The sequence below is a fragment of the Falco biarmicus genome, chromosome 7 (genome assembly GCF_023638135.1).
Source record: "Falco biarmicus isolate bFalBia1 chromosome 7, bFalBia1.pri, whole genome shotgun sequence".
In the NCBI taxonomy this organism is placed as follows: domain Eukaryota; kingdom Metazoa; phylum Chordata; class Aves; order Falconiformes; family Falconidae; genus Falco; species Falco biarmicus.
In genome coordinates this window covers 8371067-8384003 of record NC_079294.1, presented here as the reverse complement: position 1 = coordinate 8384003, position 12937 = coordinate 8371067, and the positions used below count along the sequence as shown (strand labels likewise).

At 49.4% G+C, this 12937-nt stretch overlaps 1 protein-coding gene across 2 annotated transcripts; it reads right to left on the bottom strand.

The window, feature by feature from the left end:
- Window positions 1-3703: 3703 nt before the first annotated feature.
- On the bottom strand, window positions 3704-11566 carry ZDHHC22 (zinc finger DHHC-type palmitoyltransferase 22). Of its 2 annotated transcripts, none has more exons than XM_056347906.1 (2): window positions 9940-11558; window positions 3704-5720 (listed from the first exon to the last, which is right to left on the bottom strand). In XM_056347906.1, the coding sequence occupies exons 1-2, from the start codon at window positions 10499-10501 to the stop codon at window positions 5455-5457; spliced, it is 828 nt and encodes a 275-aa protein (XP_056203881.1). In that variant the 5' UTR covers window positions 10502-11558; the 3' UTR covers window positions 3704-5454. The 2 variants fall into 2 exon arrangements, with proteins under 2 accessions (XP_056203881.1, XP_056203882.1); XM_056347907.1 differs by lacking the exon at window positions 3704-5720 and adding an exon at window positions 5870-9453 and having other exon boundaries at window positions 9940-11566.
- Between the last annotated feature and the right edge of the window lie 1371 nt (window positions 11567-12937).

Sequence of the window (12937 nt, the reverse complement as noted above, 5' to 3'; positions counted from 1 at the left end):
TCTATCACTGACCATAAAGCTCATCTGTGGTCTCAAGCCATTCTGGATGATAACATCATTCCTTGATAACGGCCTCTGTGACAAGGCTGTATTCAGCAGCTGCTTGTTAGGGCACTCTCATGTGGGTCCATTGCCCAGTGAATATATAAAAATCTCAAGGGTATAGCGATGGCAAGCCAATATATTGTATATTCAGCAGTCTGATGATACATAGGTTCATGTCTTCATCTCTTCTCATCCAACACAAGCAGCTAAAAGACTGGCCTGACATCTAATGGAAATTTAAATTTTCCAGCCACACATAATAATGTGAATCTGGGAATGATTGGTGGTATTGAGCAAAACAGCTGAAATACATGCCAGAGGCTGTGCATTCCCCTAAGCTGGTGGGTACACAGTCATCACAGAAAACCCAAATTGATAAGTCATCGAGGTCAAGGTAGATCAAAAGCAGTGTTTAGAAAATCAGTTTAGAAAATCAGTAGCAGACAAATGACACTCTCCCATCCCTGTTGATCACAAGGTGAGCCTTTCACACTGCTATCGCTGTCCACCACTTTGCTTCTTTCAAAGTAAACTGATCAACATGCTCCATTTATTTTTAGTTGATAACACTTCTGGAACTACTATTAAGGTGTCTGCCAACATGTTAAATGAGGCACTATGCAAACAGCATATGACACTGGTACTTGAGAGCTTGCACTTTTTATTTGTAAACGTCTGGGGACGCTAGAAGAAGCTGGATCCAAAAGCCTTAAGGGATATGGGACTAGCCTGCCTAAGCTCTGACACCACTTGGCAGTTAGATTCAGCAGGACAACCAATGCTAAAACGTCTTTGGTGTAATGAAAACAGGGCTGCTGGCTGGGTGGCTCTGTAAGAGCACTGGAGCACTAATTTGGTCCATATGTGCTGGCTTTTGGTGTAATTTCAAGAACTTTCTATTGCCCTGGCTTTATGGAAAAGAGCTGGAGAAGTAGAGAAGCCACATGTGGACGTGTAGCTAATTAGAAAACATCTTACTGTTTGCTAGTATGTGTGACATGTTCCCAGTGATTTAATATCTAGCAGGGCACAGAGAATCCGTATATGCTTTTAATTTTCTTCTCCCTTTATTTATCTATATTGAACAAGTAGGTCATTGCTTTTCTCCAGCCATGATAGTTCTGGGTAGTCTTTAAATAACTCAAAGAGAACCATACAGACTCTGCTGCTGCTACTTATGACTTCTACCCATGCACCTCCTGCTTGTAACATTTGCTGTTCAAGAGCAGAAAAACCCCTTTGGCTCTGCTGGGCCTTTGAGTTTGTTTGGGTTTTTTGTTGTTTGGTTTTTGGGGTTTTTTTTGTGCAGAAAGTGATTAGCAATTAGTTTTCTCAGTCTGGACTTTCTTTGTGTCCATTCAATCAGTCGATAATCCATGAAGATTACTTGAATTCTGCTATCATACCTCCTACCACCTGATGCCTCTCAGTGCATCATCCCTACCAATGTCAAATCACTTCTGCTCTCACTGGGACCACTTTCTCTGATTGCTCTCTTCTGACTGTTTTAATAGATGCCCTAAGCAGTGACCTCAGGTTTTTTTTCTCTCATTCCAGAACTGCTGGTCCTTCTCCACCTATCTCCTTACAGTTAATGAGTCTCCTCATTCATTTATTCTGTCTCCTTGCAAGTATTTTTGAACTGTGATCATCTCCCTTGAGTTGGCTATTTCTTAAACAAGATAAATGCAGTTCCATGTCATCTTTTCTCGTACGTTCCCTGTGCCTTATTACTTGAGACTCTTCATGTTTTAACTCTGTATCCTCTGAAGCTATCAGATGGAATCATTTTGCATGCAGGCCTTGAGGGCTGCCCTGTAGTGCAGTTTGAAAAGGAAAACCATCTACTTTTTATTTTGGATAAGATTCTCACTATACGTAAGAACATATTTCTTCTGGTTTGCTTCATGGTTGCATCCCTAATTTACTCTATACTGTCATTGCAAAGACTTCTGAGACTTTAGAGGTGGCACCACTTTTTCAGGTAGCCACACTTAAAATAGATAAGCCAATAAGCAAAAGTCTATGGTTTCTGTGCAAGGTCTTAAGCAATGGGGAGCTTCTACTTCAGACACAAGCATTATCAGAGAAGAAATGATGCTCATCTGATTTTCCAAAGCCAGAGAAGCCCTAAGTGTTTTGGGGTTTTTGTAAGCATGTAGACATTGTCACAAGAAATCATAATCCAAAATATCTTTGCTATTGCAGCTGCTATTTAATAAAATGCAGATAATAAGTAATGGCTCTCTAAGCACAGAAACTGACAAGCTTTTATTATTTACCCTTATAAAACTTTAGAGCCATTGAATAAATTTAGAATTTGTGACATTGCCATTGAGCTCAGCCTTCATCTTCTAAATGATAGCTAAAAGCAAAGGTTCAGTCGTTGAGCCCTGTTACATGTTATTGCCAAGGGTTTCTGTAAGTGCATGCACAGGTATGACAAGGAAAGGATGTCAGGGCAGCTGGATAATTAAAGAGCAACTCTCAACTGTTTCTGCAGAACCACCACTCTTACCCCAAACAGGGCAGTCCACACACTTGGGAATGAGCAAAGAAATAAGCCAATATACAGGGTCAGTCTAATGTCACGTTTTTATAGCTCTCTTCATCCCAAAGGACTGTAACTTTTAAGGCTGTATCCATCTCAAAGTTCCACCACTACTGCTGAAATCCAGTACTTTGCTGCAAAGGAACCGTTTAGCTGCATAAAATGGCGATGCAGCTATTTACAGTCGGGAGCAGAAGTGTCTGACAGAAAGAATAATTGTGTGGAACTGCTGCGGTTACTCAGACTGGGATCTCTCGGTGCTTCAGCAAGGACCACAGCATCACAGTGAGGGTGGAGAGCTCCGATCCTGACACAGGGGCTGGGCGTGATCCAACCCTGGGGAGAAGATGCAACAGGCTCCATGGACAACTAATCCTCGTGTGCTGCGTGGGGGCTGTCCTTGCAGAGTGGCCACTGAAACTGGAGTTGGTTGTGCCCTTCTCAGCGTGCAGCCCCGAGGAGCTCACCCATCACCTGGGGCAGTGTGGCAGCAGGTGCCCCGTGCCACAAGCTGCCTGGGACTGCAGCATCAATCAAACGCCAAAAGCAGAGGGTGAGGGTGTCAAACCATGATTTCTGCTGACGTGAGGGAGCTGCTGGCTGAAATGTTGGGAGCCTGTTGCCTTTAGAAATACACGAAAGGGAAGAAGTGGGATCAACCAGTCCGTGGAATAAAAATAATCCTGGGAATCCTTCCAAGGCAAGGTGTATGGCACGAGGCACTGGCTCTGGTTCCAGTGACAAGGTGACTGTCTGCTCACCTTGATGCTATCGTGCCAGTGAGGAATAATTTACATCAGGATGCTGTTTGTGGGCAATGATAGTAGCTTAATTTTCTGTAGCTTTCAGTTGAGGTTGATAGTGTAATTCATAAACAGTAATTAAAATGGGTCTGCAAGTTGGTTATTAGATGCATTTTTAGATTGGCCATTACATTAAAGTGGAAAGGGTGAAAGGACTCTTCCAAAATCCTATGATATGAATTATCGGAAAAGCCAATAAAAAAATCCTAACTTTTTCCTTCAACATGTCTGTGTGTATGCTGTAACAAATGTACGGAGACAGCTAATGAACTGTCAAAAAGCACAATACAACTCATGTAAAAAAACAGAACACTTTTTATTGTCACTGTTAGTGAAAATACAGCCTATTACGCATGGAAAGATCGGTGTGTTCATGCGAACACATACAGTGTGGAAGAATATGTATCCTGTATGTTTTAATTATCCAGCTAAGGGTTTTTCCAGTATATTTTCATGGTTTCTCTGTTTATCACAACAGACTTTGTTATTGATCCAAACGTGTATACAAGTGTGAAGCACTGAAAGACAGTTACAAAGCCTGTAGGAATGAGTGCCCCTGTTCTGGCTCATGAGAAATGGAAGGATGAAAGCAAGTGCCTTCCCCTACCTGGGATGCACCGAGAGCATTTCTGAGGAAGAAAAAACATTTTTGACGGCTTGTCAGCATACTCTCCTGTTGCCTATTCAAGAATGGATTCCTATCCAGCCCACATAAGCTGATGCAGTTTGCCAAAATGGAGGCTTCTTGTTGCAGCTGCTGGGAAAGCCAGCGCTATGATCCTGGTAGAGATGTCATGGTATCCTTTCTTAAGGCATTAGCATAGGATCTCAGCACTGATCTCAGGGGCTGTTGCTGCAGCTAGAAAACAACTGACACATTAGGCTGATTAATCCCTGTAGTAATTCCATTAACCTCCTTAATGGAGTTCTAACATGCATGAATTTACCCCTCTGCAGCAATGTGAGAGGGAATTGTCCTGGAGAGCCTGTAAACTATGGTGTGGCAGGGATGTCCGAGGTAAATTTTTTTTTGTTTGTTTTAGTGCAAAGTGACACATCCTGACCAGCTGGAAAACCTTCCTGTCTTCTGGGATTTTGAACTCTTCACAGCACTAATGGTGCAGGTGCCCCCTGCGAGGGGGTGATGCATCAGGGCTCAGCCACGTCAGCAGGGCTCTTGGCACCCTTCTGACACCTCTGTCTCTCTCACAGGCACGCATAGCCTGCCTAATCACACAGCTTCTCAAACACAGCTTTTTCATTCACCTTTGTGGTTTTCTCTCCTTGTGCCTCCATCTGATCGTGATTTATCCGCTCGCTGCTCCCTGTCAGAAGGGCAGCTTTGCCTGGACTGTGTCATTGGGCAAAGGACTGCTAAAAATAAGTAGCAGAGCTACAGTCCTGACATATCATTGCATAGGGAGAAGATCAAGAAGAGAAATGAGAAATTCTGCATTTCCCTCTGTTTTCTTCCTGATTTTCTAGCCTGTGGAGAGAAGGTTTACCTGCTGCATTAGCCACGTGCATAGCCTGCTCCTAGGGCAGCTTGATTGCATTGCAGTTCTGTCATTAAAGGCTTCTCAGTAATGTGAAGTTACCTCAAGTATATAAGAGCCAAAAAGGCACCCTGCAAAACCCTCCCAAGGAACAGACGCTGTTCTTGCCATCTACCACAACAGCCCAGGCTCTCTGAAAGCTCCTGCTGCAGTTCATTAGGGTTTGTATAGGGTGGCTGATGGGGCTGGGGCTGGAGCAGTCAGGCAGGGAGCCACAGGAGGTTCTGACTAATTTTTCTGCTAGTTCAAAGACTGTTGCCACATACGCAGATGCAGTGATGTGACTACTAAGCTGCAGTTATCTCTTCATCTACGTGGTTTCTGATCTCCTAGTTAATATGCTAAATTTATTCTGTTTGATACCCAGTCCTTTCCTCCCCCAGAGGCTGCAATCCCAAGAGATGGAGTAGCCCAGCTCTTTAGCGATCCAGGAGACAGTGGGAGAGAACAGGAGAGGTGATGTGTGCATGAGATGCACACACACACACACACGGGTATTTTATTTCTCTTTCTGCCTATGGTAGTCACTTCCCACGTTCAGCACAGGGATGAGAAGTCCTAGCAGCCACCTCTTGCCAAAGACCTCTTGCAAGTTCTCCCTCCAGGGCCGGGCTCTTACCGCCATCCCCTTCCGCACCTGGTACCGTGTCTGCCCACGCAGGATCAGCAGCATCTGGTGGCAGCAGAAGCCAGCGCAGGCCAGTCCGATCCCAAGCCAGAGGTAGAGCATGAGGATGACAAACATCTCAGAGCTAAGGAGAGCTCCTGCAGACCAAAAGTCAGGGGGAGGGAGGAAAATTAAAGGAAAGAGTTTAGACACACCTCACACAGCAGTGTAACACCCAGCCCCGAGAACCGATGGGCCATGAGTGGGGAGTTAGGAACAAGGCAGGCTGGTTGATCTAATGATATAAAATCATTCCGTTGTAGCATCTGATGCAATGGACCCCACTGGGGAAAAAAATGGGATAATGATCCCCATACACTTCTCCCTTTGCTGTTAATGTGAGGATCTAGATTACAGGGGCAAATTCAGCCAGAAGTGAAGCATGTCTGTAAGACTTCAGTGCTGTTTTGAAGAATGGTTAATTTATTTAAGAATCTACCTGCTTGTCAGTGAATCTAAGTTTTCCAGGTTTCTTTTGAAAAGAGATGTGGGTCCTACAGCATGCAGATGCTTCTAGAAGCCTTACTGTGTGCATTGATACTAGGCAGAAAGGTTTTGGATTTTTCTCTCTCTCTAATATGTTAAAAAAGAAAAATAAATCAGTAATGACTTTCCTACCACTGGGCAAAGGCAGTTTTCATATGAATGCAAGAAACAGATAATTTCAAAAATGCAATCCAAATTCCTTTTTTAAAGCTGTGCTAGAATACTCAAAATACTTTGTAGGTCTGAAGCTCCTAATTCAACATGTTTTGTGTTGTATATTTACGCTGAGACTATTTACATAAAAATATTCTGTGGACCTTTTCCTCTACAATGATTTTAGATCTCCTTCTGGAAAATATTAGTGTAATAGCAGGTATCACTGAGTGACCTTTCAGTGTGTAGGCAGACCTAAACCCATTAAAATAATATTCTCTGTGTGTGTATATGAATGTGTACACATATATTTTGTGTATATTGGTGTATTACTAAAGACCCATATTTACACACAGACACACAAAGAAAATTAGATGTGTGTCAATACTGATATAAATAGCTGGTATCCTCTCACTGGTTCTTGTGAGGTTTAGGAATGAAAAAGCTCTCACGTGCTCCCATCCCTCTGGAAGCCCACGGGGCAGACTTGGGCAGGTGAAAGCTCTGGTTGCTCTAAGGCCCTACAGAAGCAATTCTGCTGGAGCAGAGATGGCATGGGCAGCAGAGGTGTGTGGCAGCCTCAGGTTTTAGGTTCAATACAAGGGTGGCTGGATAAGCATCTCTGGCTTCTCTTATACAGAAGGCTGGATTAGGTAGTGTCTTCTGTTCTTGCAATCTGTGAATCCTGGCTTCCCCACCTGGCAGTGCTGCAAGTGAGAGATCGGGGCTGACCCATGACAATCATGTCAAGCTTTGGGCTCAGCCAGTAGGCTCCTCTGAGGATGATTTGTAAGGACACTGACTACAGCCTCAAGCTTTCAGAGATTGTCCTCACTTGAAAAAGGCACAGGAGTCATTCAGTTTTCTTCCTAAATGCAATGTCATCTTTCCTTTCTCATTAGATCCCATTCAGCTCAGTGGGCCTTGTATGCAATGCAGCAAGGGAGGAACAAGCCCCTTAGGACGATGACAAATCCTCATACCAATTCTGTCGGAATAACTTAATCTATCAGGTAGGAAGCCCAGAGCTAAATACGGGCTTCTCTACCCCTCTTTTGCTGGCCCAGAGTGTGCCAGACATTTGTTCTTTCCTACAGCTGATGTTCAGATGGGATATGGAGAAAGACAGCTATTTTCCTTAGAGCCTTTGCAAGGCATCTGTAAGCTTTATTTCTATGAGCTGCTCATATTCAACATCAAGAAAGTAATTACCCTTGTTTCCCTTTGCAAATATTAAGCATCTCTGAGCCGTGCTTTCCACATATATGGTTTTTTTTAACCTTTTCTTCAGGTTACCTACATAAAGCATTTTCTATAATTTCTTTTGTGGATCCAGTCTGGCCAGTGTTTACAAAGGTGCTCTTCCTTTGTCCCTCATCACCACAGTCCATTTTAGTCTCGGATTCACTTCTGCTCTAACTGACCTGATGTGATCTCAAGCTTATTGCCATATATTATCTATGCCAGAAAAGCTGAATCACAGACTGAAATTATAGGCTCTGGGTCAGATTCTGAAATCCATGCCTGAGCACAGTCTGGGCAGAATGAGCCAACTGAAAATTTTTCCAGCAGGAAAGCAGGGAACACTCAGTTGACATAAGACCAGGAAATTCACCCTTCATGCTCCTTTACTCCTCCTCCAGTGCAGAGGACATGAGGGATAAGAAGAAGGGTAAAGCATTTCCTTGATGTAACAGTGCTCTCTTTGGATCCTACCACAACCCTGAAGTAACAGTTATGTTAGCTAAAAAATATCAGATGGACAACCCTTCCAGGTAACTATTCCAGGCTGTGGTTTTCTTTCCTGTACTGGAGATTAAATGCACCAGTAGAAACCCAGTTTGTCCTTCCTCCCAAGCAACTGGGGTGCCCCGTGGCCGTATATTTCTGTGTGAAGCAGCAGTTCTCACCCCATCTGAGCTGGAGGTTTGGTGGGAGCTGCTGTCTCTTGAGGGTGTTTTGGCTCCCAGTTCCCAGCCCTGCACCCAGCCCAGTGGTGTCCCACTCAGACACTGCCCACGGGCTGCCTGTGGCACTGCAGTTGCTGCCACCAGAGCTGGGGCACTTCAGTGGCTCTTCAAACATAAGCCAGGACCGGTTCGGTGTAGATGAGCCCTCAGAGTCAGAGAGAGAGAACTAATTCCCTGGTAATTGCCTCCCACATCCCTGCTCCCCCTCCCAGGCTGCTGTGCTGAGCAGAGCTTAGCAGAGCAGACCAGAAAATCATTCCCAGTGTTTTTAATGCTAGTGAAGCTTGTGCAACATTATTTACAAAAATTCTTCTGCTTGGAAAAATGACTCCATAAAAATGTCATGGCAGGATTTCATGTTTATTGTCTCTCAGTGATTACCATGACAAATCTGCTAATTTGCCAAGTAGAGAGATATTTGTTTGTTTTCAGATGGCAACCCTGCAAACCCAGCCTGGAATCTGAAAAGCAAGCTGGGGCCTCTCTGGCTCCTGTATCCCCAGCAGTGGAGACTCCACGCTCAGATCATAATCAACTCTTCTGGTGATGGTGCATGAGCCAAAACAGACTCCAGTCCCTTCTTACCGAGATCAGCTGAATCTGCAAAGCTAAAATATATGGCATACCTATTTTAGTCTAACGAAAGCTGATCTAAGTGTGCAAGGTATGAGCTGCATAGTGGGGGAACGGCATTTTTCTGCAGTCACTTTCAGGGCAGAGGAACAGTCTAGGCTACCTGCACAGTCTCTTCTCTGAGATCAGGTTTTACCTAGCTCCTGGGTTTGCACAGGGGAAGGGCTGAGGCTGGAGAGTTTGAGGGCATGCTGAGAGGTGAAGAGGCAAGGCTGTAAGAGCAGATGAAGAGTTATGGGAGCAGAATCAGGAGGGGGAAGGGTTGTGGAGATTTATGGAAAGGCAGGGAGAGAGAGGAAATGAGAAGAAGCAGAAGGAAGGGTAAGGGATGGGGACAAGGAGAAAGAGAGAGATGCTTTTGGGTGGAGGTCTTGCAAAGAGCAGGAACAGAGAATTTCCCCTGGTTCTCTGCAGACTTCTGTCCCAGACTAGGGTCATAAGAAAGGTGCCTCATCCTATCCCATCAACTCCTCTCTTGGTTTCTGTTGCCTTAACCCCAATTCTCCTGTGCTGGAGGGATGGCAAGATCTCAGCAAGTCTGTGCTGGCAGGAGGCAGGAGGTGGGTGGCAGCGGAGGCGGTGAGTGGACCTGGAAGAAGGGAATGAGAATATCTCCACTGGGATACAGGGAACCTGCAGACTTGTAGGATACAAAATCCTACAGACCTCCCACCTCTGCCTGTAGGACAGGCAAAAGATCCCCTTCACCTGTAGTACAATGAGCGAAATCCCTCTCCTTCGTCTAATTGCAACACACTCCCTGCACAACAGATAGCCCTGTTCTGTCACTGGCAAGCTGGTTATGGGGCATTTTCCAGAGCCTAACGCATTACTAATAGGTCTGTGGCTATAACCTGGCTGGGTCCCAGCCTCTATTTCAGGCGAATCAAAGCCCTTTGCAAAGGCTCTCTCTAGCCTCCAAAGAGGGCTCTGATGAACACAGCCAGCTGTCCCTCTTGCCCATTTCCCCACCACTGCTCCCCACACACAGCTATCCGAGGAAGATCATGTCCCCCCGACCCCAGGAGCCCTGGAGGTGGAACAGGGTCCTCATCTCCCAGGAAGGAGTCCTTACCTGAGAAGAATTGGCTGATGGAGTGAGGCAGAAGAGTGAGGAAGGCCAGCGGGTTCGCAAAGGACATGGAGAGTGCCGCAGAAATGTAAGCCATGCCTGCCACCAGGGAGTCGAGGCAAGCCAGGGAGGTGTAGAGGCAGAACATGATGAAGTTTCGCATGTTCCTGCTCCCGATGCAGTTCCCTGTGAAGAAACAGTGGTGGTCATGCCTCTGGGTGACTCTGGCACACAGTCTACAGAAGTGAGTGCTAGGCAAGGCTGAGCCAGGGGACCTGCTTCCATCCAGCCAGTCCGCCACCACTTCGGCTCCTTTGCCCAAGTTTAAGCCCTTGCCCAAGTCCTCGGGGGAGCTCTGGATCACAAGGATGTAGTTGCCCATGGCATTAGCTGAGAGGAAGAGGAAGAGGGCCCCATGCAGCAGAGCAGGAGAGAAAAGTGGGGTGGTGGAAGGGTCTCTGAACATGCTGGGGATGAAGAGAAAGATCTGGAGGACGAAGGTCACTAGGGAGATGCACAAGAAGTAGGCTGGAGCGACAACATTGAGCAACCTGAGAACTAGCATTGCGGATTACGTTCCTGCAGGGGAAAGCAAGGAGAGAAGGAACATCACCGCTCCGGCTGCACACTTCATCCTTCCATTTCCTGCCGGTCCCGGCCCCGCTGCCTCCGGCAAACGCCCCCCGGGGGCCTCTCGCCCCCGCCCCACGGCCCCGGCCGGGTCGGGGCAAGGGGACAGCCCGTGGGCTGCGACCGCTTCCCGGCGCCCAGAGGAGACCCCCGGCCCCGGCGCCTGCCTCCGGGCACTTGCGGCGGCGATGCCCCGGCGGGGCTGCGGAGGCTGGAAGAGAGAGCCGGCTCCCGCGGCGGCCGGCGCTGTGGGCACCGCTCTGCTCGCCCAGCACCGTCCCTCTGCCAGGCAGGGTCAGTTTTGGTATTGCATGAGAAGAAAAAAGGTGGTGCTGGAGGAGGGGGGAGTGAATTGGAGGGGGGGGGGGGGGGGGGAGGAGAAGGGGAGGGGGGAGAGGTTGCTCTAATCCACTGCAATACGGATCAAATCCAATGCTCTAATTTATCCCTTAAAGCCACGGATCTACAGATTACCTCTTTGACCGCTGCCCTGTTCTGCACGAAATTAGAAAATGCACAAAACAGCTGGTGAAGTGCTGTCCGGATGCAACCTGCGGCGCTGGGCTACCGAGCCGGGCGGCCCCGCAACCGCAGCCGCAGCTCCGGCCGGGCACGGCGCATCCCCGCCGGGCGGGCGGCCCCGGGGCTCAGCCCGCATCGCCGGGGCACAGGCGAGCCCGGGGTACCGAACGCAGCGGGGAGCTGGCTGGGTGGCGGTGTGGGTGCCCCGGCACCCCCAGCACCCCCTCGCCGCCAGCCCCAGGGGTTCCCCAGAGCCTCGGTGTCTGCAGAGCCCCCGCGGCTCGGGGCCCCGCGGCGCTGGGGGCTGCACGCCGCCACCTTGCAGTCCCCTTGTCCCCGGGCGCGGCGGGTGCCGCCCGGTACCGGCGTGTCTGCTGCCGCTCCGGCCGCCCCCGGCCATGCCGAACTCCCCCCGCAGCCAAGCCGGAGGCAGCCCGGCGCCTGCCGTGCCCTGCCTCCCTCTCTCCCTCCCCCTCTCCCCTCCCCTCCGGCTCTTTTACTGTCCCGCCAGCTTCGGCCTTGTCCCTGTCCTGTTCCCCACCTCTGTCCCTGCCCCGTGTCTGTCTCCGTCTCACGCGCTGTCTCTCGCCCTGTGCTTTTCAGCCCTTGTCCTCTCTTCTCCCGCTCCCTCCCTCCCTCCCTCCCTCCCTCTCCTTTCCCAGTCCTGTTCTTGTCCGGTTCTCTCTCTCCCCCGACTCTGTCCGTGTCCTGTCGCTCCCCTTGCCAGTGTCCCTGCCCATGTCCCTGCCTCGGCCCGGCCCGTGTCCCTGCCCCGCCCGCGTCCCTGCCCGTGTCCCTTCCCTACCCGTGTCCCTGCCTTGCCCGTGTCCTTTCCCTGTCCATGTCCCTTCCCGTGTCCCCGCGGCGCGGCCCGGAGCTGTCCCTTCAGCACCACCCGCGGCTGCGGCGGGTCCCTCCGCCTCCCTGCGCGCACGGCCCGGGCCCTGGGCAGGGGACGGGTGACCCTGGGGCGCTGAGGCCCTGGCAAGTGCCACCGGGAGACCAGGGGGGTGGGAAGGGACGTCCTGCCTCTCCAGCCCGCAGAGCATCCTCGCGTCCCACGGTGTGGGTGAGGGAGGCGGGGGGAGGCTTCTGCACGCCCCCCTGCCACCCCAAAGCTGCCCCTGTTGCAACCAGCGCCTGATGTAAGGGGAAATTTAGGGGAGAGACTCTGCAGTTCAAAGCCTCCCTGGGTTTTCAGGGCACCTCCGCACAACAGCAGGTAGCTAGGAAAGGCTTTGGGCCGGGCAGGTGGTGCCTGGGCAGTATGACATGCTGGTAGAAGCTTTGCGACATGTTTGCCCTCTGACAGCTGCACACCCTCAGCCCCCTCTGCCCACCCACGCAGTCCTTGTACTGTCTACACAGGCGCTGTGTACAGCCTCTCCCTCTCCTGCACACCTACGTGCTGCACCTTCCTAGCTCTGGTGAAAAGCATCCCCATCTCCCTCCACAGAGAAGCCACCCGTGACATGGGAAGGGGAGAGGAGGGGGCTGCTGGCTGCAGCTTTGGCCCTGGGGACACTCAGACTGCACTGGTCAAAAGTCAAAGAAAGATGATGGGTTTAACTTCATCTTAGGTCCTAGGCTCACTGGCCAGCCCCTCAGCACAGGCTCTGCTTCTCCAAAAGAGATTCTCCTTTTGCCAGAAGGTTCAGAGCAAAACTCAACTGTGTTTCATGTCTCAGTTTCCAGGGAGAGAGGTCTGGAGGAGAGGGTGGCTGTGGCTGTCTCCTGCACGAGTACTGGCATGGAGGGTGGTGACAGCCACCCAGCGTTCAAGGGTTCTTTATCAGGAATAACTTTTTTTCTTGGATAACTTTCATGATGCAACATTTCTCAGAAAAAC